Source organism: Enhydra lutris, unplaced genomic scaffold (genome assembly GCF_002288905.1).
Source record: "Enhydra lutris kenyoni isolate GAN:26980312 unplaced genomic scaffold, ASM228890v2 scaffoldscaffold4, whole genome shotgun sequence".
NCBI classification, from domain to species: domain Eukaryota; kingdom Metazoa; phylum Chordata; class Mammalia; order Carnivora; family Mustelidae; genus Enhydra; species Enhydra lutris.
In genome coordinates this window covers 30,081,190-30,106,055 of record NW_019154088.1, presented here as the reverse complement: position 1 = coordinate 30,106,055, position 24,866 = coordinate 30,081,190, and the positions used below count along the sequence as shown (strand labels likewise).

The following is a 24,866-nucleotide window of genomic DNA, read 5'->3' as shown; positions in this document are numbered from 1 at the left end:
CAGTAGAATAAGCCCCTTCTAACCACTTGCATATAAATGGTTCATTTTATTTCTCAAAGTTTAATCACGTGGACTCTGGAAAGCTGCCCCATTCTTAGAATGCTTCAGGGGAATGAAGCTTCTGGAGAAAAAGATGGCAAGTAAAGGACTTCTTGGGAATTCTACAGGGTTTTGCCTTCCATCTTCCTGGGGCTGCACCAAAGCCAAGCCTTAAAGTGCGTCTATTCCATGTGGGTGGACAAGGGAGGCTTTCTGAAGCCTGAGCAAACACAAAGATAGGTGTTGTGAGTGTTGGGAGAACCAGCTCTAGGTTACAATTCTATCAGCTGCCTGTTTTCAGACTTTCATGGCTGAAGGAAGCTTTCCTGGCCAAGCAGCCCTGACCCATGTTAGCTGCTCAGCAATGCTGGGGTCATGCTCCCAGGGCAGTGATGTGGAGCATCTTCGGCCCTACACAGAGGGGGCAGGAAACTGAGGCTGCACCTCTAAAAGGCTCTCATCTTACTGTTATGAAATTGGTGTGGAGAGGTCCTTCCCAGACATGTGATAGAAAGAACTATGTATGAGGCAGAGTAAAGGCGTGGGTTTTAATTGGATTGTTTTCAGATGGCTAAGGGTGGAAACCTTTTAAGAATGTTAATAGAAGAGAGGGTACCCCATAGCCTACCTGCCCGGCTACCTGCTTCACTTTTAGGCCACTGGAGGTCCACGTGAAACTATGCCTTGAGCAAAGGCTTACACTTCCAGCTCTGGGCAGATTCAGTTCCCTTCTCTAAATGATGCAAAATTCCTAATCTGTCGGGTGGATACACCTAAGTAATTTCGAAGGACAGTAAATATGCAAATTAGTCAGAGGTACACCTGAAACTAACACAGTTTGTTAATTGTACTTCAATTAAAAAAAATTGAGTTAGAAGAAAAATAGAGAGGAAGGGAAGGCAAAAATGAAACTAAGTAAAATAAAGGGAGAAGGTACAAACTGTGTGCCTTGGTGTGGAAATTAAATTTGAATAAGAAAGCTGGAGCTCAGGACATCTGACTGGCTCAGTCTGAAGAGCATGGGACTCCTCTTGTGAGTTTGAGTCCCACGCTGGGTGTGGAGATTACTTAAAAATAAAACCTAAAAAAAAAAAAAAAAAGAATGCTAGAGATCATGATTTGGACCTATGCTATACACCAGAGGGCTCTAAAGACAAGCCCGTCTCTACTTTTTTTTTTTTTTAAGATTTTATTCATTTGACAGAGAGAGAGAGATCACAAGTAGGCAGAGAGGCAGGCAGAGAGAGAGAGGGGAGGAAGCAGGCAGGACCCAGAGATCATGACCTGAGCCGAAGGCAGAGGCTTTAACGCACTGACCCACCCAGGCGCCCCCTGTCTCTACTTCTAATAAACATTTAATCAATATGTAAGATACATCAATACAACTAGTTCAGCTATAATACATACCCTGTTATATCTGCTTCTCTGAACTTCTAGACTAGTTAGAGTCTCTTTTCCTGTTCCAGGTGTAAGGTAACTCAGCTCAGTTACCTAGAGTCATGGCAACATCAAATATTAAGGCTGAGAGGGTGTTAAAGCTCTTCTAGACTAATCCTATTATTTTGAGATGAAGGGTTTATGCGTCTTGTCCAACGCCTACAGTTTGTGGCAGGTTCAAAAGCAGAATTTGGGTTTCTGTACTCCTGGTGAAGTATCTAACAGCTTTTCCTATCTTCCTGATGACTTTTTAAGTCCAAAGGCATTTTTCTTATTCCCCTGTACAAGAAGAGGAGATCTATTCTGAACTGCTTTAAAAGGTTTAGTTAAAATGGAATATAACATGCTGAATAAAAATACCCCTTGATATACAGACTTGGACGTCCTAGGTCAAAGGGATCATAGATTTAGGTCACTCACCACTAGAGGGCACTCATATTTTCCCAGTTAATTTAAAGAGGCTGCCAGATACAGCCTGGAAACGGAGTTTATCAATGTGATGACATTTTCTATCAAGAGTAAAAGCTAAATGGCCCTTTCCCCCAGATGTACTGATGTCTAATGTATATATATGTCTATAGAAACCTGTTATAATGTATTTGTTATATTTGTTACTATTTTAGATTTAAGCCAGATGTTTTCACAAAGGACTCTTTCATTATTGCTTTCAAGCAGATTTTTGAAGTAAAAATTAACTTAAAATTCAACTTGCCTCCAGAGCATTCATGAAAAACCCAGAGGCCCCTGCCAAAATCCACAGGCCTACAGTATTTGAAGCAAAAACTGTTTGGGGCGGGGTGGGGGGGGGACCTTGCATACTTTGATTTAAAAGGGTTAAGAAAGGGCGCCTGGGTGGCTCAGTGGGTTGAGCCTCTGCCTTCGGCTCAGGTCATGATCCCAGGGTCCTGGGATGGAGCCCCCCCCATCAGGCTCTCTTCTTCATAGGGAGCCTGCTTCCCCCTCTCTGCCTGCCTCTCTGCCTACTTGTGATCTCTCTGTCAAATAAATAAATAAAATCTATTTAAAATAAATAAATAAATAAAAGGGTTAAGAAAGAAAAGAAAAATAGAGCTTTCTCTGCTATTAAAGTAAATGTATACAAGCCAGGCAATTATTTAACCCTCCAGTGTATCATCACTGAAGGCTTTATTCTGATGATGTGAGAGACTTCTGGAGATTTAGACCTGGAGCCATGAAAATCCATCCTCTAGGAGGACCAAGGACTTTCTAGCTGTGTTACTCAAATTCTGTAAAGGTCTATTCTATATACTTAAAAGAAGTTACATTGTTAGACCAGTTATTATCAACTACGACCACAGCATTGCCCTGTCTGAAACATATAAGAATCATCTTTGTGAAAAAGGGCAAAGGGTGAAAAAAAGAAAAGGGTGTTTCTGCAAAGCTCCTGCACCTCTGACTGTTGATGGATAATTAGCATTCTGGGTTCTGGATTCTGCTGCATCCTTTTCCTGGCCCGTGGCACTTACCTGATTGGGACTAGCCTGTGCTTTGCCAAGTACTGAGGAAAACCTGGCTCACAGCTTTGAAAAAGGATACATCTAGTTCACTCTGGAAAAGAGAAAAAAGTACAAGGATGAGAATGAGACACTGGGCCACATGCGCTTAGCAGAGCTAGCAGATGCTCTGGCCGCAAGTTTGGGAGCAGGTTGGGGAAATGGGTCTGGCCATACAAAGCTGAGCAGGAAGGCTCTGAGTTGAGGACTGTGCTATCTATCTATTTATCTATTTATTTATTTATTTGAGATTTATTTATGAGAGAGAGAGAGAGCACACGCATGCGTGTGTACACATGAGTGGGGGAGGGGCAGAGGGAGAGAGTCTCAAGCAGACTCTGCACTGAGTGTGGAGCCTGATGCGGACTTGATCTCATGACCCTGAGATCACGACCTGAGCCAAAACCAAGAGTCAGATGCTTAATCCACTGTGCCACCCAGGCACCCCCTGGACGGTGCTTCTTAAAATAAATAAATAAATAAATAAATAAATAAATAAATAAATAAATAGGTTGTGGTCTGGGAGAATTTTGCCAACAAGAACAATTCATTCTTCGAACATAGAGGAAATAGACTACTTCAGCCTTTACAGATGATAGCTCATTTGATACATGTATCAAAAACCTTAATAATATGCATGTCCTTTGAATCCATCAATTGTACTTCTGTAAGTTTATCCTGAGGAAATAATTAGGTAACAGCACAACAATGTGTGATAGGATGTTCAGGGTAATGTTTATAGAAGTAAATCACTGAAAACAAGCTACGAATCTATCAAGGGGGGACTACTTAAATCAATTATTGCAGATCCACAAATGAGGCTATAGGTATGTAAGTACTACCCTGTTAAGTAAAAAAGCAAGTGATAACATGACATATACAGTATTATCCCAAGGATATATGTACATGTAGAGAAATATGCAGACATAGTTAGATACAGACAGATACATGGAGTCTAAAAAGAAATAAACCTAATAGAATGTGTCGGTAAGTCATGGGCTTACTCATGATCTTCTCCCCTTTCATTTTGCTTATATGTGTTTTTAGTTGTTTTCAATGATCAGAGATGTTTACAGCATTTAAAAAAATCATAGAGGGAGAAATAGTAAACAGAGTTAAATTCATATCTGAAAGGACTCAAGATTTGTCAAGTGAAGCAGTGACGACCCCACCCTCAATAGCAGCCGTCCTCTCTTGCGAAATGGCCCCCCAGGGAAGCAAACTGGGTTGGCTTTTTGTTTTGAAATGTGATCTCGAGATGCTTCTTGCAGCCCAGACAGCATGAGACTGATCTCCAAATTTAAGATTTGGAAACTAAGATTAAAAATAGTCTCAGGGACGCCTAGGTGGCTCAATTGGTTGGACGACTGCCTTCGGCTCAGGTCATGATCCCGGAGTCCCAGGATCGAGTCCCACATCGGGCTCCCAGCTCCACGGGGAGTCTGCTTCTCTCTCTGACCTTCTCCTTGCTCATGCTCTCTCTCACTGTCTCTCTCTCAAATAAATAAATAAAATCTTAAAAAAAATAAATAAATAAATAAAAATAAAAATAGTCTCAGAAAGAATGTTTAAAACTCACTAACCCCAAAATAAGTCTTAGATGACAAGGCATCCTCTGAGTGGGACAGATTCTATTTTCTTGCCCATAGTACTCTCTTCCCTCCTCTTGTCTCTTCTTTTTGCTGCTGTGATCCTAAATGGAGCCATCTCACAGTACTGTTGGAGTCCTGTGTAGTTACTAGTTTAAATTAAATTCTAATCTTTATTTCTGTGGTTTATGTGGTCACTGACTCTCTCCCCAGAATTACAGCAAGAATTCAGCAACCAGCTATTTATTCTCAGTCACCAAATATAATAATAATTTTAAAAATCTTAGCACTGGTGGGGACGCCTGGGTGGCTCAGTTGGTTAAGCAGCTGCCTTCGGCTCAGGTCATGATCCCGGCATCCTGGGATCGAGTCCCACATCGGGCTCCTTGCTCGGCAGGGATCCTGCTTCTCCCTCTGCCTCTGCCTACCACTCTGTCTACCTGTGCTTGCTTTCTCCCTCTCTCTCTCTGACCAAAAAAAAAAAAAAAAAAAAAAAACCAAAAAAAAAAACAAAAACAAAAAACTAAAAATCTTAGCACTGGTAATGCTTGTACTCACTCATGATTATCCCAGGTTTAAAATATTGCTTTTTTGGGAAGTGGTATTTTTCTTGATAGGTATTCCTTTAAAATGGCTAATCATGTCCAGCTCTGAATCACAGACACTGACTTGCAAACCAGTCTGTCTTAAGAGAGCAGTCCCTGTGATTAAGCAGGAGCCAAAGCTATACTGTCTAATACGATGACCACCAGCATCATTTGGTGAATCGAATGAATTGAGATTAAATTCCTCATTCCTCTATACTAATATATACTAGTATAAATTCCTTTATACTAATCAGGTTTCCAGTTTTGAAAAAACCACATGTAGCTAGTGCCTACTGCACTGGATGGTACAGGTACAGAACATTTCTATGGTGACAGAATATTCTACTGGACAGTGCTGACTTGTGGTACTCTCTCCAAGCTATTAATACAAAGATGGAGTTTAAAGCCAGCCTTACTGTCCCCTGGCCCCTCAAGGCCAGTCTCTGGAATGGCCTGACTCCCCCACCTCTTCCAGCTTCAGAGGGCACTAATTCCATCCTAGCGAGATACACAACCATCTCTCAGGCCACAGGGCAGCTTCCTAGCTTTCCTCATGCATTAAGTAGTGGGTATCCGATCTAAGTACACATCCAAATCATCCACAAGGCTTGTTAAAACACAGACTACTGAACCTCCACTCAGACTTTCTGATCCAGTAGTCTGGGATGGGCCCACAATTTGGATTTTTAACAAGTTCCCAGGTGATGTTTATATTGCTGGTCCAGGAACCACACTTGGAGAAGCATTGCACTAAAGCAATGAAGACATGCTAGTGGATGGTCCCATGCAGAAGGAGTGTGCCAAATTTTACTTTACTTCATGTATTAGGACTTAGGCTGAAGATATAACTTCTTTTTTTCCCCCCCCAAAGATTTTACTTATTTATTTGACAGAGAGAAAGTGGGAGAGAGTATAAGCAGAAGGAGTGGCAGAGAGAAAGGGAGAGCAGGCTTCCCACTGAGGAGGGAGCCTGATGTGGGGCTCAATCCTAGGACCCCCGGATCATGACCTGAGCCAAAGGTAGATGCTTAAACGAGTGAGCTACCCAGGCGCCCTTCAAGATATAACTTCTTAACATGAGTTTTGTCCTTAGTAGATTTCGGTTCACTCAATATTACTAACGATAGACCAGATTCCACTCACTGTCTCAGGAAAAAGCAGCTTGAAATAGTTCCCTCCTAATCCTTTTATTTAAAAGCAAAATAACAACAACAAAAAAAATCCTTTTTATTTAAAAGCAAAACAAAAGAACCAAAACAACTTTGAAAACTCAGTTTGTGCCACTACTACCTCTCAAGAATGTCTAACCAAGGCTCAGGAAGGCCTATGGGAGCAGAGTAAAACATCTTCACTGATTCTTTTTTAAAAGAATATTGGAGGGGCGCCTGGGTGGCTCAGTGGGTCAAAGCCTCTGCCTTCGGCTCAGGTCATGATCCTAGGGTCCTGGGATCAAGACTCGAGTTGGGCTCTCTGCTCAGTTGGAGAGTCTGCTCCCCCCCCGCACCCCGCCTGCCTCTCTGCCTACTTGTAATCTCTGTCTGTCAAATAAATAAATAAAATCTTTAAAAAAAAAACAAACTATCATGATTCAAAGAACACTGTCAGGAAAGTGAAAATTTCTCTCACTGAATGAGAGAAAATATTTTCAAATCATATCTGATAGGTATTTGTACTTGTATTCAATTAGTTCAATCAAAGATATTTTTCTACTCAATCAATTCAAAGATATCTGTATTCAGAATATATAAAGAACTCTTACAACTCATCAATAAATAAATAATGCAACTGAAAAAAATGGACAAAGGATTTGAAAAGACATTTCTCCAAAGAAGATACACAAATGGCCAATAAACACATGAAAAGATGCTCAATATTTGTTATCCATTAATGAAATGCAAATCAAAACCACAACTGGCACCTGTACTACTTCATACCCACTAGAATGGCTATAACCAGAAAGACATAGTAAAAAGTTTTGCCAAGACCATGGAGAGATTAGAACCCTCAAATACTGCTGATGAGAACTGATATCATGCAGCCACTCTGGAAAAACAGTTCCGTAGTGCATCAAAATGTTAAGCATGGAGTTACCACATCACCTAGCAGTTCTACTCCTAGGTATATTCTACCCAAGAAAACAAAATATGATGCCACACAAGAATGTTTATACAAACGTTCCAAGCTGCCTTATTCATAATAGCCAAAAGGTATCACTAACCCAAATGTCCATCAACTAATGAAAAGGTAAACAACATGTGGTATAACCACTTAGCAGAATATAATTTGGCAATAAAATTATTGCCAAATAATTGGCCGGCCCTCCTGCCGTTCCCGCCCCAAGCCCAGCTTCTGCCCCGGCACGGTATGGTCCAATGATCCGAATCTGAGGACGCCTGCGGCTGCCCGGGGACATCGAGCCTCATCTCCCGGCCGCAGCCAGCTGACGGGGGCTCCAGGTGAGGGGCCGCGAGCACGTCCTATCAAGCGGGAACCATCTCACGTGCTGCGTCAGTTCAGGGAAGAACCACCTTGGGCGGAAAGTTCACGCGTTTGCAGGTGGCTCTCCTTACGCGTGTGCCGCTGGTGGCCACGGGGGACCCCGCTGTTCCCGGCCCCTCAGGTAAGCCGCTCCATGAGCAGGCCCGCCACTGCTCTCCGCGTCCGGGTGAAGGCGCGTGGCGCACGGCCCGGGCAGATGGCTCCCACCGCCCCCCGCTCAGGTGCTGTGAATGGGTCGTGCTTCCCCACGGGACCGCTGAGAACGGCTTTGCACCCCGAGCACCCCTGCCCTCCGTTTCTCAAAAGTGGCTTTTCCCCTAGGATGGATTGAGAGGGCAGGAGCTCCGTCTGCCTTGCACCGTGTCACCGTGGGGCTCAGAGGGTAACGGGGCAGGATCTATCCCAGACTGGGCCCTGCGGCTGGCGGGCCTCACGGCAGGGCTAACCCCCAACGCCCAGGGGGAGCGTGCCTCCTGCGCTCCCATTGCCTGGGTTGGTTGGAAGTGTCTTTTTAGAGTTTGAACTATTAATGGGAGAGTCATCCTGCTGTCTTTCCCTCAGAAGGGCTAAAATGTCTCCGTATTTCTTTCTAGATTTACGTAAACATCTATCTGGGTCAGTTTCGTCTTCTCCCTGCCTCCTGATCATGGCCGGCTCAGACCCCTTTTTCTAACAGATATTTTAAAGAGTCCCTTATTGTTCAGAAATGAAATTCGGAGATGATATAGTTACCCCCACCCCCATTCTTATCCATCTAGAACCTCAGAAAGTGGTTTTTTTTTTTTTAAAGATTTTATTTATTTACTTGACAGAGATCACAAGTAGGCAGAGAGGCAGGCAGAGAGATAGGGGGAAGCAGGCTCCCTGCGGAGCAGAGAGCCCGACACGGGGCTCGATCCCAGGACCCCGGGATCACGACCTGAGCCAAAGGCAGAGGCTTTAACCCACTGAGCCACCCAGGCGCCCCAGAAAGTGGCTTTTATTGTGGCTCCTGACTGGCTCAGTTGGTAGATCCTATGACTTTTGATCTCAGGGTTGTGAGTTCCAGCCCCACATTGGGTGTAAAGATTACTTAAAAAAATAAAAATCTTAAGGGTGGTGAGGGGGGGAGAATGGGGCTTTATTTGGGACTAGGGTCTTTGCAGATGTAATTAGTTAAGGATTTCAAGACAAGGTCAGCTTGGATTTAGGGTAGGCCTGCAATCCAATGACAGGTGTCCGCGAAGAAGAGGAGAGACACAATAGAGGCCATGGGTGGACAGGCAGAGGTTGTAGGGATACGGCCGCAGGCCTGGGAACACAGGCCCCTAAGAACTCCTGGAGCCTTTGGAGGAAGTGTGACCCAGCATCACCTTGAGCTTCTAGAACTGAGAGAGGATAAACTTCTGTTACTGTAAGCCCCTGGTTTGTGGTCATCTGTTACAGTGGCCATAGGACATTGACACAGCCAGGAAATAAACTCAAGGTGGGAAGCACTGCTCTAAATGCATGCTCACCAGCTGCTCCATGGGCCTCTGTATGTGGATGTTATAGGCAAGCCTGTTTTACAGAGCAGCCATTGGGCTCAGAGATGCTGGGTGACCTGCCCAGGGCATACAGCCAGGAAGAGGGACTCTGGTGGGTTCCCATCTGGGGTCTGTCTGACCCCTGTTCTGCCTGCAGATTTCACCAGTGGTACAGGAGTAGGTGATGAGGGCCATACCTGCTCTCTGGGTCTCAGCTTCTTCCCTACTTGTAGGGTGCCTGCAAACACCTTCCACTGGCTGGTGCCGATCCCCTCTTCTCTTTCCACTCTGGCTTCTGCAGAACTGGGGCTGGTATTCTCTCTGTGCTGATGAGGTCACTGCTCTGGGCACTTAGTAACCAAGACACAGACCTGAGTGGAGAGGCCAGGCCTCCCGGTGTGGGATGGCATGGACCTGTATGGAGTGGGGTCCTCAGGGCCCCAGGCCCACCAACGAGGCTCTGGGGGGGGGCTCTGGCTCCTGTCCAGACTAGGCTCAGGCTGGCATTCCTTCTGGTGTTTGTGTGACATGGCGGAACTGACCCTAACCTGGGGACTGTGTCGGACCAGATCTGAGGGTTTGCAGGTTTCCTGAGTTCTGCTCTGGGCAGCTCTCTGCTTCCAGGGTCCTGCTCCTAACCCCTCCCATACCTGTGTCATTCTGAAGGGAAACAGTGCTAATCTCTGAAATAAGTGTCGGGATCTCTGGTGGAGTTTGGTTTTGTCCAGAACAGTGTTTTCCCCAGAACCCTACTCACATTTTACCCATTGTATTTGGGTGTCCAGCGCATACCTGCTCTGTCCCCTGGTTGCCCTCCTTGCCCAGGCCTCAGGCCTCAGGCCCCCGGCCCCAGGAGAAGGGTGGCAGGCTCTCCTCTCACCTGCAGCAGCTTTCCCAAGCACCCCCTCTGGGCCAGGGTCCTGCTTTCACTCCTTTCTGGCTATCTTCTCCACTCCCCCAACCCCAACAGTCTTTATTATGAAAGTTGTCAAACATTCAACATTTCAAACAAAAGTTTCTCCCCCTCCCCTTTCCCTCTCCCTTCCCCTCTTCTTTGTCCCCTGTCCTCCCCCTCAACCCTTGTCCTTACCCTTTCCCTCTCTCTTCCTCCTCTCCTTCCCTCTCCTCTCCCTCCTCCTTCCTGGCCTAATAACCAATTCAAAGAAAGCTGCAGACATCATGGGGGAAAAAAAAAAAGGAAAGAAGTACTGACACATGCTATAACATGGATGAATCTTGAAAATGTCATGCTAAGTAAAAAAATAAAGTCATAAAAGACCACATATTGTACAAGTCTATATAAATAAAAAAATCTAGAACAGGCAAGCCTATAGAACAAAAAGTAAATTGGTGATTACCCAGAGCCTGGAGCAAGGGAGCCAGATCATTGGGAGGGAAATGCTAATAGCAATGGTGTTTGTTTGGGGTTGTAAAATATTCTGCTGTTGTTGTTTTACATTGTCAGGGTTCTTTTGTTTTTATACGTTTTCTTTAAAAATACTTGTATACTAATGTTACATGATGAGTGATTAACTTTATAAAGAGAACCATGGTAAGAATAAAATTATTAATGGTGGAATAAGCATCTTCTCTAATATATTAAGTCAAAGTACTTAAGGATACAGTGATTTCGTGGTGGTTATGAAATATTCTAAAATTGACTTTGCTGATGGCTGCACAAGTGTGTAAATATTAAAACCTGTGTATGTTAGATGGGTGAGTTTGGGGGTATGTAAATTCAATTTCAGTATAGCTGGGGTTTTGGTTTTGTTTTGTTTTTTAAAAAGGGGGCTGTTGGGAGGCCCCTCAGTTAAGCGTTCTACTCTTGGTTTTGGCTTGGGTCATGATTTCAGGGGCACGAGATTGAGCCCCGTGACAGGCTCCACTCTCGGGGGAGTCTGCTTGAGATTCTCTCCCTCCCACTCTGCCCCCTCTCCCCACTCTTGTATCCACACCCTCTCTCTGTCTCAGATAAATAAATAAAATCTGTAAGAAGGGGGCTGTAGGAAAGGAACTTATGTATACCTTAAGGGGAGGTGGTTTTGGTCATCAAAGCAAACGTGTGGATGGAAATAATTCCTAAACTAAAAAGGTTCCTAGTGTCTTAGGAAGGGAGACAGAAAAAAAGAAAGATGAAAAGTAAGTTAAACACAAAGTCTCTTGATTAGAAGAAAGACATAAGAGGTTCTTAGGCTTGTAGAACTCATTCTTTATAAAGATCTAAGGCACACAGTGTTTTGTAACACTTTGGATGAACCAGAAGGAAAGGTAAAGAAAAGGTGGGATCATCTGAGTTTTAACTTTTACATATTAAAGCTCTGTATGAACACAGGTTCTTGATATAGACCCATTTCTGGGAAACTGGGTGGAGGACAAAAGCCATTTTTTAGTCATTAGACTTACCACTCGGCTGAAGTACTCATCTAACACTTCCACAAAATTATGGATGAATTCATAAATGGCCATCTCGTTCTGAAATAAAAAAGGAAGGGCACAATTAGTTTTAGTATGGCCGTATGTAATTAGACTCTGACAAATATTCAGAATAGTTCTAGGACTCACTTGTTTGAAAGAAGCTTACCAACAGAGAGAGAATCGAAAATCTTAACCTCTAGGATTTTAAGTCCCCAGTGAACGTAACTGGACTGAAACCAGATCGGGTCTAGTGTTTAGGGTTTTGAGCTCTGCTCCCTGACTTTATCATCAACTGGCTGAAAAAATGTTTTTGGTTCTTCATGCCACCATTTTTCCATTTGGGAAGATGGGAAACTACCTCCAGGTTTGGTTCATGGATAAAAAAACAATCAACTGAAATTCTGAGGTATCTTATATCTTAAATGACTTTTCATGGATTCAATAGCCATAGGTTCTATTGATCTGGGACTGATGTTTCTGGAAAGGTGAACTAAATCTGAGGAAATTCATTATTAACACAATCATATTTATAGTTTGCTCTGGCTTCTGATCTGTCGGCCTATATTTAATGCCACATCTGACTGGCCTCTACCCCTGTCTCAGTTGCCCCACTGAGCCACACAGAACAAGAGCAAGAACCTGGTATTGCCTAGGGTCGGGGAAAGCATTCTATGGTTTTGTGTTTACCCAAGCTGCTCATCTAATTCAAGAAAAATCCCAGATATTTTTCTTTCACACAGCTTTCCCTGGCCTTGATAGAAACCAAGATCCTTTTAAGAGTCAAGATAATTCTTAGATAGGCAAGTAGGGAAGAAAATGTCAATTTAAGGAGGAATAAAAGTCAGACTGTCAGGGTGCCTGGGTGGCTCAGTTGGTTAAGTGTCTGCCTTTGGCTTGGGTCATGATCCCAGGGTGCTGGGATCGAGTCCCAAGTCAGGCTCCTTGCTTCGTGGGGAGCCTGATTCTTGCTCTCTCTCTGTTGCTCCCCCTGCTTGTGCTCTTTCTCTGTCAGATAAATAGAATGGTTTTTTTTTTTTTTTTAGATTTTACTTATTTATTTGACAGAGAGAGAAATCACACATATGCAAAGCAGCAGGCAGAGAGAGAAGGGGAAGCAGGCTCCCCGCCAAGCAGAGAGCTTGATGCGGGGCTCGATCCCAGGACCCTGGGATCATGACCTGAGCCAAAGCCGAGGCTTAACCCACTGAACCACCCAGGCACCCCTAAATAGAATCTTTGAAAAAAATTTTTTTAAATCAGACTGTCATTCCTAATTTTCTTGCATTTTCCATAGGCTCCTCTATTATCTTACCTCAGTGTCGTTAACTCCAACCACAATGAATAGAGCAGCATACTGTCGATATATCAGCTTAAAATCCTTAAATTCAATGAAAGAGCACTAGAAATAAAACACAATTAGATATTAATTCCTACGGTTGGCATGGATTTCTTCAAAATGGCTTGCATAATTTCTAGGTTCTGATTTTAGTACTGGTTAACACTGTCCTAGAAATATACAATATTAAAATGTTACACACTTTTGGTTGGTGCCTGTTGGTTGCCTCCTCACAATATTCATGGGACTACTTGGAAGCATCTCTAGTGGGAGGCAGAGAAGGGTCTAGGAAAAAAGGCTTGGAGCATCCCCGTGGGTTCCCACCTGTATTCCTTCTCATTCCTTTGCTTTACTCTGTGTGGAAATCAGCCGGCAAAGGTACTGCGTAATTTTAAATTGCCTCCAACATGAAAAGATGTCAACATGACAAAGAAGATTTTCTTCTTTTCATCTCCCCTAGGCTCTTCGGGAAGCAATTAGAGATTTAGTTTTGTACTATTTAATAGCGAATGAATAGCCAAATATATACAGCATACACACATGCAAAAATAATCCTGATTTCTTTTTCCTAGACCCATGAAAAGAATCCATGTAGACTCTTTTATAAATTATTTAAAGTTTTGGCTTTTGTGGGGCAGATGCTAGACAAAATCTCCCATCATAAACATTGCTTCTTATGAATTAATAACAAGTTTACCACCATGGGCTGGTGGTTAGAATAACTCCCTTCCGATTCATCTTTCCTACAGCCATTGTACAAAGCATATTGGGAAGGCACCGGGTAGACAGGAATTGGAAAGCAGCCTAAGGCACAGTGCTGCCCTTCCTTTGGACTTCTGGGTGTGCTTGACCAAATGTGACTGCACATGAACTCTATGGCTATCTGCACTGGGGTAACTGCTCCTGGGCACCCAGATGCACCTGGAGATGAAGCTGTAAGTTTTTTTTTCTTTTCTTTTTTTTTTTTTAAGATTTTATTTATTTGATAGAGAAATCACAAGTAGGCAGAGAGGCAGGCAGAGGGGGAGGGAGAGGCAGGCTCTGCTGAGCAGGGAGCCCGATGCGGGGCTCAATCCCAGATCCTGAGATCATGACCTGAGCTGAAGGCAGAAGCTTAACCCACTGAGCCACCCAGGCACCCCTGAAGCTGTATGTGTTAATTATGAAGTTTCTTCCATGGTTAAGGCATTTGACCATCTATAAAATGGAGGGATTTGAGGCTCTTATTTAAAATTAGGATAAAGGTAAGAAATGCAGGATGACTCTGCAGCTTTTGGCTCACTGTAGAGCCAGTGCGATCTCTGCTTAGTTAGATCTTTCAAGGAAACACAACCTATTTTTTTTTTTTTTTAAGATTTTATTTATCTAACAGATAGAGAGCACACGAGCATGGGAAGCAGCAGAGGGAGAAGCACGATATGGGGCTCGATCCCAGGACCCTGGGATCATGACTGGAGCTGAACGCAGAGGCTTAACCAACTGAGCCACCCAGGTGCCTGAAACACAAGCTCTCTGAAAGAACTGAAGAACATTTTTCAAAGCCTCTCAGGAGTTTGAAAAAAAAAAAAAAAAGTAACAACGCACCTTTGTGGATAAAATAAAAACTAAGCTGAGATTGTTCAGTACCCAATTATCCCAAAGCCCACTGGGTTCCTTTTAAAATCTAGAATAATTCAGAGGGCGCCTGGGAGGCTCACTCAGGTAAGTGTTTGCCTTCGGCTCAGGTCATGATCCCAGGGTCCTGGGATTGTGCACACATGGGGCTCCCTGGTCAGGGGGAGTCTGCCCCTCCCTCTCCCTTTGCCCCTCCCCCTTAGCTCATTCTCTCTCTCTCTGTCTCTCTCGCTTTCGCTCTCGCTCTCTCACCCTCTCCCTCTCTCGCTTTCTCTCTCTCTCAATAAATAAAATCTTTAAAAAAAGAATTCGGAATGCTTCAAAAATATCTCACAATATATATTCGTTCCAAAGCATATATTTCAAAAGGTAACGTATCCATGAAGATGGTGTTTGAAACTGTGCAGTGCCTGCACTCTGCAGAAAGATTCAACGGGAATGCTTCTTGAGTTTATCTTTATTTAAAGTATGTGTCTATTAGCATAGCCCTTTAATAGTTCCCCTTTCCCTTTGACAAGTGCATGAAGCAGTATGTGCCACAGCCAGCCCAAACAGTAATTCAAAGAGGACTCTGAGATGTTGAGACTGGAAAATCAATTTAGGAGCCAAGGGAAACACGGTTCCAACATGTAACTTCTGAGCACTGATATACCTTAATATTTTAAGACCTAGCTGTGGTTCCCACAGGCGGCCTTTCTACGTATGCTATGAAATGGAGAACTGGCAAAATTAATGGGTGATTTAAACAAGCTTTCTGATTTCGCTGCAGTTTATTAAGTGATTTCCAATAGATTCAAAGTTCAGGACCCAGATTAAGTACGTCTCCAATTAAGCCTCTTTGTAAAAATAGACTCAGTTCCTAAACTTCCTATTTGTTATTATTTTAATAATTTTGTTTAACCTCCATTTTGACAGAATGGGTAGATTTGTTGTGTCATATGAATTTTTAACTTCCACATACCCCATCTACATCATAAAACAAGACAAGTTCAAATAAAATTTGTTTTTTGTTTTTTCTTTAACCACTAGTTGTTGAATTATGTGGGTGTTAAGTTTACAAGATGATAAGCAGAAAAAAACTATGGTCTACCTGCGAATCATGCCAGTATCCCTGGCACAAAATGTATCTCAAGTGCTTACCTCTATACCAATCATCTGACTTTCATCTCTTGGCTTAAAGAGAGCTACCTGCTGGGAACACCCCTCGGAGTTATAAGGGCTAAATTCATATGGAAAAAAAAGAAGGTATGTCTATTAGCTGGAATAAATTTGAGACAAATACCGGACTTGAATAAGAACTCAAGGCTTTTCCTGGTTTTCGTTGTTTGTATTTTCCTTAAGGGGATGTAAAAGAGAGCTATGCTTCAGTCTTCATTTCACTTCATTTGTTATTTTCCCTAATAGCTGTTGAAAGAATGTAGTTCAAAGAAAATGATGGCCCTTGAGACTCGGTAATAACAGATCTGCCCTTGCCAAGTTGAATGTGGAGATAAAAGAGAGAACCAGAAACTTACTTGTTCATTGGATCGGGAGAGACAGCTCTTTATGACTTCTGTTTCCAGAAGTGTACGCTTATTGATCTCCACATGTTCATAGTATTTAGAAAGTCGGGTCTGTCCTTGTTTATTCACCATTAGGAAAAATTTTATCATTTTTTTTTTCCTGGGCGGTATTTTTCCAGATAGTTCAAAAGTTATGTCAAGGGGTGGCTGTAATTAGAACCTGAAGGATGAAGGGACAACAAAAAGTTAAGATCAAATATCTCAAAGGATAATATTAGATGTATTCTGTAGATGAACCAAGAGTAAATAAAATGTTATCTGATAATATTGATCTTCGCTCCTATAAATTAAATGAGGTTTTAATAAATAAGTAAACATAGGGGCGCCAGGGTGGCTCAGTCGCTTAAGCTCTGCCTTTGGCTCAGGTCATGATCCCAGGGTCCTGAGATCAAGTCCCTGCTTCTCCCTCTCTCTCTGCCTGCCACTCCCTCTGCTTGTGCTCTCTCTCACTCTCCCTCTATCAAATAAGCAAATCAAATCTAAAAAGTTAAAAAAAACCCCAAAAACTAGAAGAGTGCCTGGGTGGCTTAGTTGTTAAGCCGCTGCCTTAGGCTCAGGTCATGATCCCAGAGTTCTGGGATCAAGCCCCACATTAGGCTCCCTGCTCCGTGGGAAGCCTGCTCCTCCCTCTGCCACTCCCCCTGCTTGTGTTCCCTCTCTCACTGTGTGTCTCCCTGTCAAATAAATAAATAAAATCTTAAAAAAAAAAAAAAAAACTAAACAGAAATCTTCATTAGTTATACTCTAAATCTTTTTTTTTTTTTTTTTTAAAGTAGGCTCCATGCCCAGTACAGAGCCTAATGTGGGGCTTGAACTCACAACCCTGAGAAAAAGACCTGGGCCACCTAGGTGCCCCTCTTTCAAATCATTTTTGAATTTCCCCAATACTTCTGCTACTTGTATTTGTTCAATAGATTCATCATTTTTGTTGGGCACCAACTATGTGTCAAGTACCAAGAGAATACAAAGATAAAGAAGTGGTGATTTTTTTTTTCAATGTTTAGAACATTTTATTAAAGCAAAAGTTGTTGGGATTAAGTGAAATACAAAAACATAGTAAATATTTACAAAAACATTGATAACACTGCTCAAGTCACACACATATAAAAATGCAGAAAGGTCTTGAAGAGTTTATAAGGTGAGGGCACCTGAACTTTATTTTATGAACTTTATTTTAGGAGAGACAAGCTCTACAGTGAAGTTTTCTTTCTTCAGTGGTGGGAACAGTAGTAGTAATCTCCACTATTTGCTAAAGCCCCCCCACCAAGGCCCTCTAACTTGTCCTATGGAAGGTCCTCTACCAAGCAATTTTCCTATATTCCTTAATTCCCACAATTCTCTGAGGCAGCTCCTTGTGTTATCCCCACTCTAAGGCCAATCAAATTGAAGTTTAGGGATGGAAGGATCCTCAAAGTCTCTAGGTTACTTGTGTCAGAAATAAGAGGCAGCTCAGAAGCCAGGCACATGCCTGGATCCATGACACCCCCTCATTTGTCCTCATCACTCCCAAGGGTCCATGCTTGCAATTTTATTTCTAACTTGGCTATAATGAAACTCGTGTTGGGTCCTCCTACACTTGCTATAGATTTTGAAATGATCAGGGCAAGACAGCACAATACTGACCAATGGCCAGTGCTTCTTTCATCAGGAGCATCGGAGCTGCCTCCCTGACTCCCTTGACAGTATCATATTCACATTTTGTAGTAGCTGTGAAAATTAAGTGCAAAACACCAAGGTTAATAATAGTTCTTTTTTTTTTTTAAAGATTTTATTTATTTGTCAGAGAGAGAGACAGAGAGAGAGCGCACAAGCAGGCAGAGTGGCAGGTAGAGGCAGAGAGAGAAGCAGGCTTCCCGCTGAGCAAGGAGCTCCATAAGGGACTTGATCCCAGGACCCTGGGACCACTACCCGAGCCGAAGGCAGCAGCCCAACAGACTGAGCCACCCAGGGGTCCTGTTAATAATAGTTCTTAAATTAACTTTTTTTTATTTTTTAAGATTTTACTTATTTATTTGACAGAGAGAATGACAGTGAGAGAGGGAACACAAGAAGGGGGAGTGGGGGAGGGAGAAGCAGGCCTCCCGCTGAGCAGGGAGGCGGATATGGGGCTCATCCCAGGACTCTGGGATCATGACCTGAGCCAAAGGCAGGCGCTTAACCGACGGACACCCAGGTGCCCCTCTTAAATGAACTTTTATTTATTTATTTATTTATTTAAAGATTTTATTCATTTTTCTGACAGAAGAGATCACAAATAGGCAGAGAGGCAGGCAGAGAGAGAGAGAGAGAGGAGGAAGCAGGCTCCCTGCTAAGCAGAGAGCCCGATGCGGGGCTCGATCCCAGGACCCTGGGATCATGACCCGAGCTGAAGGCAGAGGCCTTAAACCACTGAGCCACCCAGGTGCCCCTTAAATGAACTTTTAAAATTTGGAATAATTTTACAGAAAAGTTGCAACAGGTTACAGGATAATTCTTGGACTACATTTTGTATTATTCTTTGCCCCCCCCAGCTCATCTCTTATTTCTTAAACCATATCAGACAGGTGGTTATCTCACAACAATGCCAAACACAAAGAGCTAGAAAGAGCCAGGCCCAGTCTGGCAAAGCCTGGGCTGCCATGTTCATTGAGGGCACAGGGCAGGATGTTCTGTAGACCAGCTCAGCGGGGGACATGGCAGCTGTGCCATGGGGGGGGAGGCCTGTAGTCATTCACTCCCTCTTCCAGGAAGTAAGCTCACTACTGTAGGTGGGATTGCAACATACCCCATTTAGTCATTTGGTATTAAGTGCTGCTTTTATTCTCACAAATTACTGCCAGTAAATTATGGCTGGAGACCAGTAAATTAAGTTACCATTCATTCTTTTATTGCCGTTTAGCAAAGTTTTTTTTTTATTTTATTTTTTAAGATTTTATTTATTTATTTGTCAGAGAGAGTGAGCACAGGCAGACAGAGTGGCAGGCAGAGGCAGAGGGAGAAGCAGGCTCCCCGCTGAGCAAGGAGCCCGATGTGGGACTTGATCCCAAGACTCTGGAATCATGACCTGAGCCGAAGGCAGCCGCCGAACCAACTGAGCCACCCAGGCATCCCAGCAAAGTTATTTTAAAAGAATCTTCATGAAATTTAGAAATTATAATCCTATACTCTGGATTCCAACTGCCAGCTAAAAGAAAGCTACTGTCTTGGGGACCTGGGTGGCTTTAGTCGGTTGAATGTCTAGACAACTTCTGGTTTCGGCTCAGGTCATGATCTCAGGGTCCTGGGATCCAGCCCCGTCAGGGGCCCCCTGCTCAGCAGGGAGTCTGCTAGTCTCCTTTCCCTCTGCCCCTCCCCCTACTCTCTCTCTCTCTCTCTCTTTTTTTTTTTTTAAATAAAAAGATAACATCTCAAAGGTACTCATGTCCAAACCTTTGCCTTTAAACGTCTGGCTATGTTAAGTTTACGGTAAAATGAGATGTAAAATGATCCCACTGAGATGTTACACCAAAGGATCAAATTGGTTTCTACCTTAACAAGCACAGCATTCCTTCCCACTGACTTCAGGAACAAGGATGACAAACAAGGGCGTGTTGAATTGATACTCATTAGGATGCAAGCCTTGAAAATAGTAGCTGAAGGCATCTAAAGGCTCGAATACATCATCTTTTTTTTTTTTTTTTGCAGCTCATAAACAATTACACAATTTATAACTGTAGGATTACGTGGTAATAAAGTAGACAAGTAAAACTGTAAACTCCATTATGAAATACACAAAGCCGAAATATACAATGTGGAGACTCAGAGACAAGTACATGTTTGAGAACAGAAGATGAATGCTTTAAGCACCTCTCCTGGTTACTAATCATCAGGGAGGAGAGAAATCAAATAATTATGAAACTGAGGTAGGGCAATAAGGAAAGAATATGCCTAGACAAGTGCTGGGAGTGGCCAGGAAGCAGGTATGAACTTCCTCTGTTTATAAAACTCTTTGCATTCAACAACACAGGCTGGGGAAGATGTTTTAATTGCCAGGACCTAGGGGATTCCACACCCAAGAGCCTGTGTGAATCGAGGACAGATAAGGAAGGGAAATTTCACTGAGGAGAGCCTTACACGAAGAATGCCAGGATGCCTAAAGGCCAAGATGAGGAAGTTTGGTATAGTCATAGTAGAATATGAGCAGATCAATATCCCAAGACCCTTTATGACACAAACTGAATGCCTAGAGAAAGGAGAGGAACAATTGAAATGTGTGAATTGGGTACAGTTTTCATATTTCTGATGGTGTATTCTGAGGCTGTCATCCAGAGATGACAAATAGATTGTAACTTGGGTGCCAACTGTGACTAACTGTATTTGCTGCTTTGAGCACTGTGTTTGGAAGGATTCTGCAACTGTTTAGGTTCAAAAGGATGCCATGAATGATGAGTATGTCAGCTGCAGGTTAGGAAGCAGGGTGTGGCAACATATGCATCTTATATCTGTCAGCCCTGATGTGCACTCTCTTCATTTTGCAGATGGGAAAATGGATAATCTGAGATGTAGAGTGAAGTCTTGAATTCTGGTCCCCTGACTCATAATCTGATGCCATCTTTAATCTGTCACAGTGCCTCTTTGCCTTGCTCAGTGTATTAGTGTCATTAGAGGTTCATTTAGGCTTACTAAGCATCAACTTCAGGTGGCTAAATTTGATTACATACTAAGCTCTCCTACAAAACCAGTGATTTTTACTTTTTTATTGTGAAAATTTTATTGTGACCCAGCACACATGTACATACGTATCTGATTCAGTTATATATGATGTTCACCAAACAATACCTATCCATTCTGTGTGTATTGTACTCTAGTGATTTTTGTGACATTTTATAAAAAATGTAGGTGTGAGGTGTTTGGGTTACATAGATAAATGTATTTTTTTTTTAAGATTTTGTTTATTTATTTGACACACGAGAGAGAGATAGCGAGAGAGGGAACACAAGCAGGGGGGAGTGGGAGAGGGAGAAGCAGGCTTCTTGCTGAATGGGGAGCCCAATGCTGGGCTTGATCCCAGGACCCTGGGATCATGACCTGAGCCAAAAGCAGACACTTAACAGACTGAGCCCCAACACACAAAATACACATACTATCAATGTGATGTATCACTGTTGAACCTGATCTTGGTATCTGGCTGAGACAGTTTTGTTAGGTTTCTATAATATAAAGTTATCCTTTCCACACCATACTCTTTGGAGGGAAGTCATTATATGTAGCCCACATTTAAGGGTTGGGAAGTTATGTTCCATCTCCTTGAAGAAAAAGTACCTATGTAAATTATTTGGAATTCTACTGCACAGGAGATCTGTCTACTGTACCCTATTATTTATTTACTCAATCACTTATTTACATCACTAGAGACTCACAGATATTTTATTTTATACTTAGGGTTATAATACAATATGATCCACAGATTTTTAATTTCAGAAGCCACTAACAAACTGTGGCCCAACGTTTGAAAAACACTGTATTAGAACATGAACTTGTGGGTAGGAGTCATATCTTATTTCAGATCTTTGCACAGTGCCTAGTATAAGAGATTATCCAATAAATGTTTGTTGAACGAATGAAATAATGAAGACTTTATTTTTATTTTTATTTTTAGTTTTTTAGATTTTTTATTTATTTATTTGTCAGAGAGAGAGAGAGGGAGAGAGAGCAAGCACAGGCAGACAGAATGGCAGGCAGAGGCAGAGGGAGAAGCAGGCTCCCTGCTGAGCAAGGAACCCGATGTGGGACTCAATCCCAGGACGCTGGGATCATGACCTGAGCCGAAGGCAGCTGCTTAACCAACTGAGCCACCCAGGCGTCCCTAATGAAGACTTTTTTAAAGTGATAATTTCCCCTTAATAAGAAAATCACATCAGTATTCAAACAAAGCAGACACATAAAGTACTCTGGTACCCCAACTCCTGCCCCAAAGCCTATCAGTCTTCCTCAAAGATATAAACTAATGTTTTTAAGTTTGGTGCATATTCCTCTAGACTTTCTATAAATTTACATGTAAATATGCATGCATGTGTAGTAACCTTATTTCTTAAACCTAAATGTGATCGAACTCTAAGATGCCAAGTGACTAGTCTGGCAGTTATTCTCTTCTGGAACCTTTGAATGAACCAGGCATGCTCAGAAAGCCCTGGCTGGAGCCTATAAAAGGGCACTGAAGAGAGGCGTCTTGGAACTCATCAGGAGCACTTCCTGTTGACTCAGTCTAGTTCAGGCTTTCCTGGTCTTTGTCCCCTTGATCCAGGGCCTTGGCTCCCATTCTTTCTCTGGCCTTAGTTCTTAAGGAGATGGCTTGGATTTCTGCAATCTTCCAGGACTTGACCTTTGGTATTTGCCCTCTGGCTGTAACCAGGGAAGTCTCTGGCACTCAGCCTTTGCTCGGTTAACTGGGAGCAGCAATTACTTTACAGAGTGGTAGTGGAAGATCAAATGAGGTAAATGATGTAATTCTTGTAAAACATTTAACACACTGACTTCTTTCATTTCCTTTCTTATTGTATATTAAACTAGAAAGGAATGCTGGTAAGATTATAAGGAAACAGATAGGTGTATATGTATACATTGTGAGTGGTCCCTTAAATTGTTACAAATTTTTTTACAGTGTAACTTGATATAATTTAACCAAAAAAATCATGAAAATGATTCTACCGTTTACCTCAAGCATTTCTGTTTTGGTAATCTATCCTAAGGTATAAGTTTAAATCCACAGGCATGAAAATATTTATAATAGTGAAAAATGAAACAAGCTGATATTACAATCTGAGAACCAAGTGTTAAATGAACACCAACTTGATATTTTTTAACCACTAAAATAACCATGCAAGGGACCATGAGACTTAAGCATAGGAAACAAACTGAGGGTTGCTGGAAGGGAGAGGGGTGGGGGATGAGGTAACTGGGTGATGGACATTAGGGAGGCCAAGTGATGTAATGAGCACTGGGTGTTATGTGAGACTGATGAATCACTGACCTCTACCTCTGAAACCAATAGTACATTATATGTTAATTGAATTTAAATAATTTTTTTAAAAAAGAAAAATATGCAGACTATGCAGAAAAATGGGGAAAATGTAGATATAATAAAGTCACAAAATCAGAATACCAAATTTTATACCACATGGATTACAATTATGTAGAAGCAAGATCTGAGTAAAGATTATAGAGACTAGACAGAAACCATACAAAAATAAGACATAAAACAAACAAAAAGAGATTAGAAAGATGAACATTGAAAACATCATGCTAACTGAAAGAAGCCAGTCACAAGGACAATATATTGTATGATTCCATTTATATGAAATGTCCGGAATGGGGAAATCTACAAGGAAAGTAAATAGATTAAGGCTTTCCAGGGGATGGGGGTTTGGGATGGGAGGTCTAAGAGGAATAGCGTTGTAATGATAGTTGAACAAATGTGCACATATAAAAGCCACTGAATTGTATACTTTAAATGGGTGAATTATATGGTACGTGAATTATATCTCAATAAAGGCTGTTAAAAAAAAAAAAAAAAAGACCAGACAATCTGGGAAGAGCTCCCAGTGACCAAAGCTGAAACAATCTGGACAACAAATAACAAAGTATCAGATTATTACCCAGAGTATACAATAAGTATACATTAGTACATACTGATATAAGTACATGATTGAATAAATAAACAGGGCAGAAGAATCCCATATATAGGTTTCCCCCTGCTCTCTGAAAGTAGACTGCTCCTGGGAAACCTTTACCAAGCCAAAAATGGCAGTAAAGCAAAGAAGCAATTACTATGAATTTATATGGGGAAATTTTTGAGCATTCCCAGACACAAAAAATAACCTCTCTCAGGCTTTTCTGATGCCTTAGGACCCATCTTGCTAAGGGATGTACAAAATAAATGGAGAGAAAGCACAGATGCTCAGGGACACAGCTCCAAGCTCTGGCAGCTTGATGCTGTCATGCTGAGTGTAGTTCCCGGGGAAGGAGCTTGGCAGGATCTCTCTGGCTGTTCGGGTGCACACTGCCTCCGTGACTGCTCACTGCAAAACAAATGCTCAACGCTATTTTCGCTTTCCGCCTTTTCTCCTAAAAGTGAAAATCCTTTTTGAATTTCTTTCAGTCAACGAAAACGGGTACTAAGTAGGTCTTTCATAAAAGCGAAAGGCTTTTCGTAGGAGATACCTCCCTATCTGTTGAGAGGCTCTCCTTCAGGAGGTGGAGCTTAAATTCTCCCACCCATTCACTGGAGGGTAAGGGGGGCTTAGTGACTCACTTCCAAAGGACAGCATGTGGAAATAGAAAATGGTATCCTCACAGCAGAGAAACCTGGCACACACCACCTTGCCCAACTGACGAAGGCTAGCATCATCAGTCATGTCATGTCCCCTGATACGATGTGATGAGAAAAGTACTTCATCTCTGTGGTATTCTTCCCCAAACCCACAGCCCATTCTAATCATGCGAAAATGCAGTAGAAAACAAACAAACAAAAAACAAATGAAAGGACATTCTAAAAAAATATCCCACCTGTATTTCCCCAAATTGTCAAGATCATGAAAAACAAGAGAAGTGTGAGAAACTGTAAGACATCAGAGGAGACTAAGGAGATAATGGTGACTACATGCAACGTAGTATCCTGGAGGGGATCCTGAACAGAAAAAGGACATTAATAAAAAATTGGCAAGGGGTGCCTGGCTGGCTCAGTCAGAGGAGAATGTGACTCTTGATCTTGGGGCTGTGAGTTTGAGTTCCACTTTGGGTGTACAGATTACT

At 42.4% G+C, this 24,866-nt stretch overlaps 1 protein-coding gene across 2 annotated transcripts in view; it reads right to left on the bottom strand.

Moving 5' to 3' along the window:
- The window catches only part of LOC111158541 (adaptor related protein complex 4 sigma 1 subunit), a 52,117-nt gene that overhangs the window by 8,077 nt on the left and 19,174 nt on the right, over positions 1-24,866 (bottom strand). Inside the window, exons 2-6 of one of the 2 annotated variants that reach the window (XM_022520643.1) lie at positions 16,050-16,257; positions 12,898-12,984; positions 11,574-11,642; positions 2,964-3,045; positions 1,092-1,120 (exon numbers count right to left, since the gene is read on the bottom strand). In XM_022520643.1, coding sequence (XP_022376351.1) covers positions 2,974-3,045; positions 11,574-11,642; positions 12,898-12,984; positions 16,050-16,187 — 366 coding nt within the window. In that variant the 5' untranslated portion in view covers positions 16,188-16,257 and the 3' untranslated portion in view covers positions 1,092-1,120; positions 2,964-2,973. Of the gene's footprint in view, positions 1-1,091; positions 1,121-2,963; positions 3,046-11,573; positions 11,643-12,897; positions 12,985-16,049; positions 16,258-24,866 lie in introns of those variants that run through there. The other variant, XM_022520635.1, reaches the window with a different exon arrangement.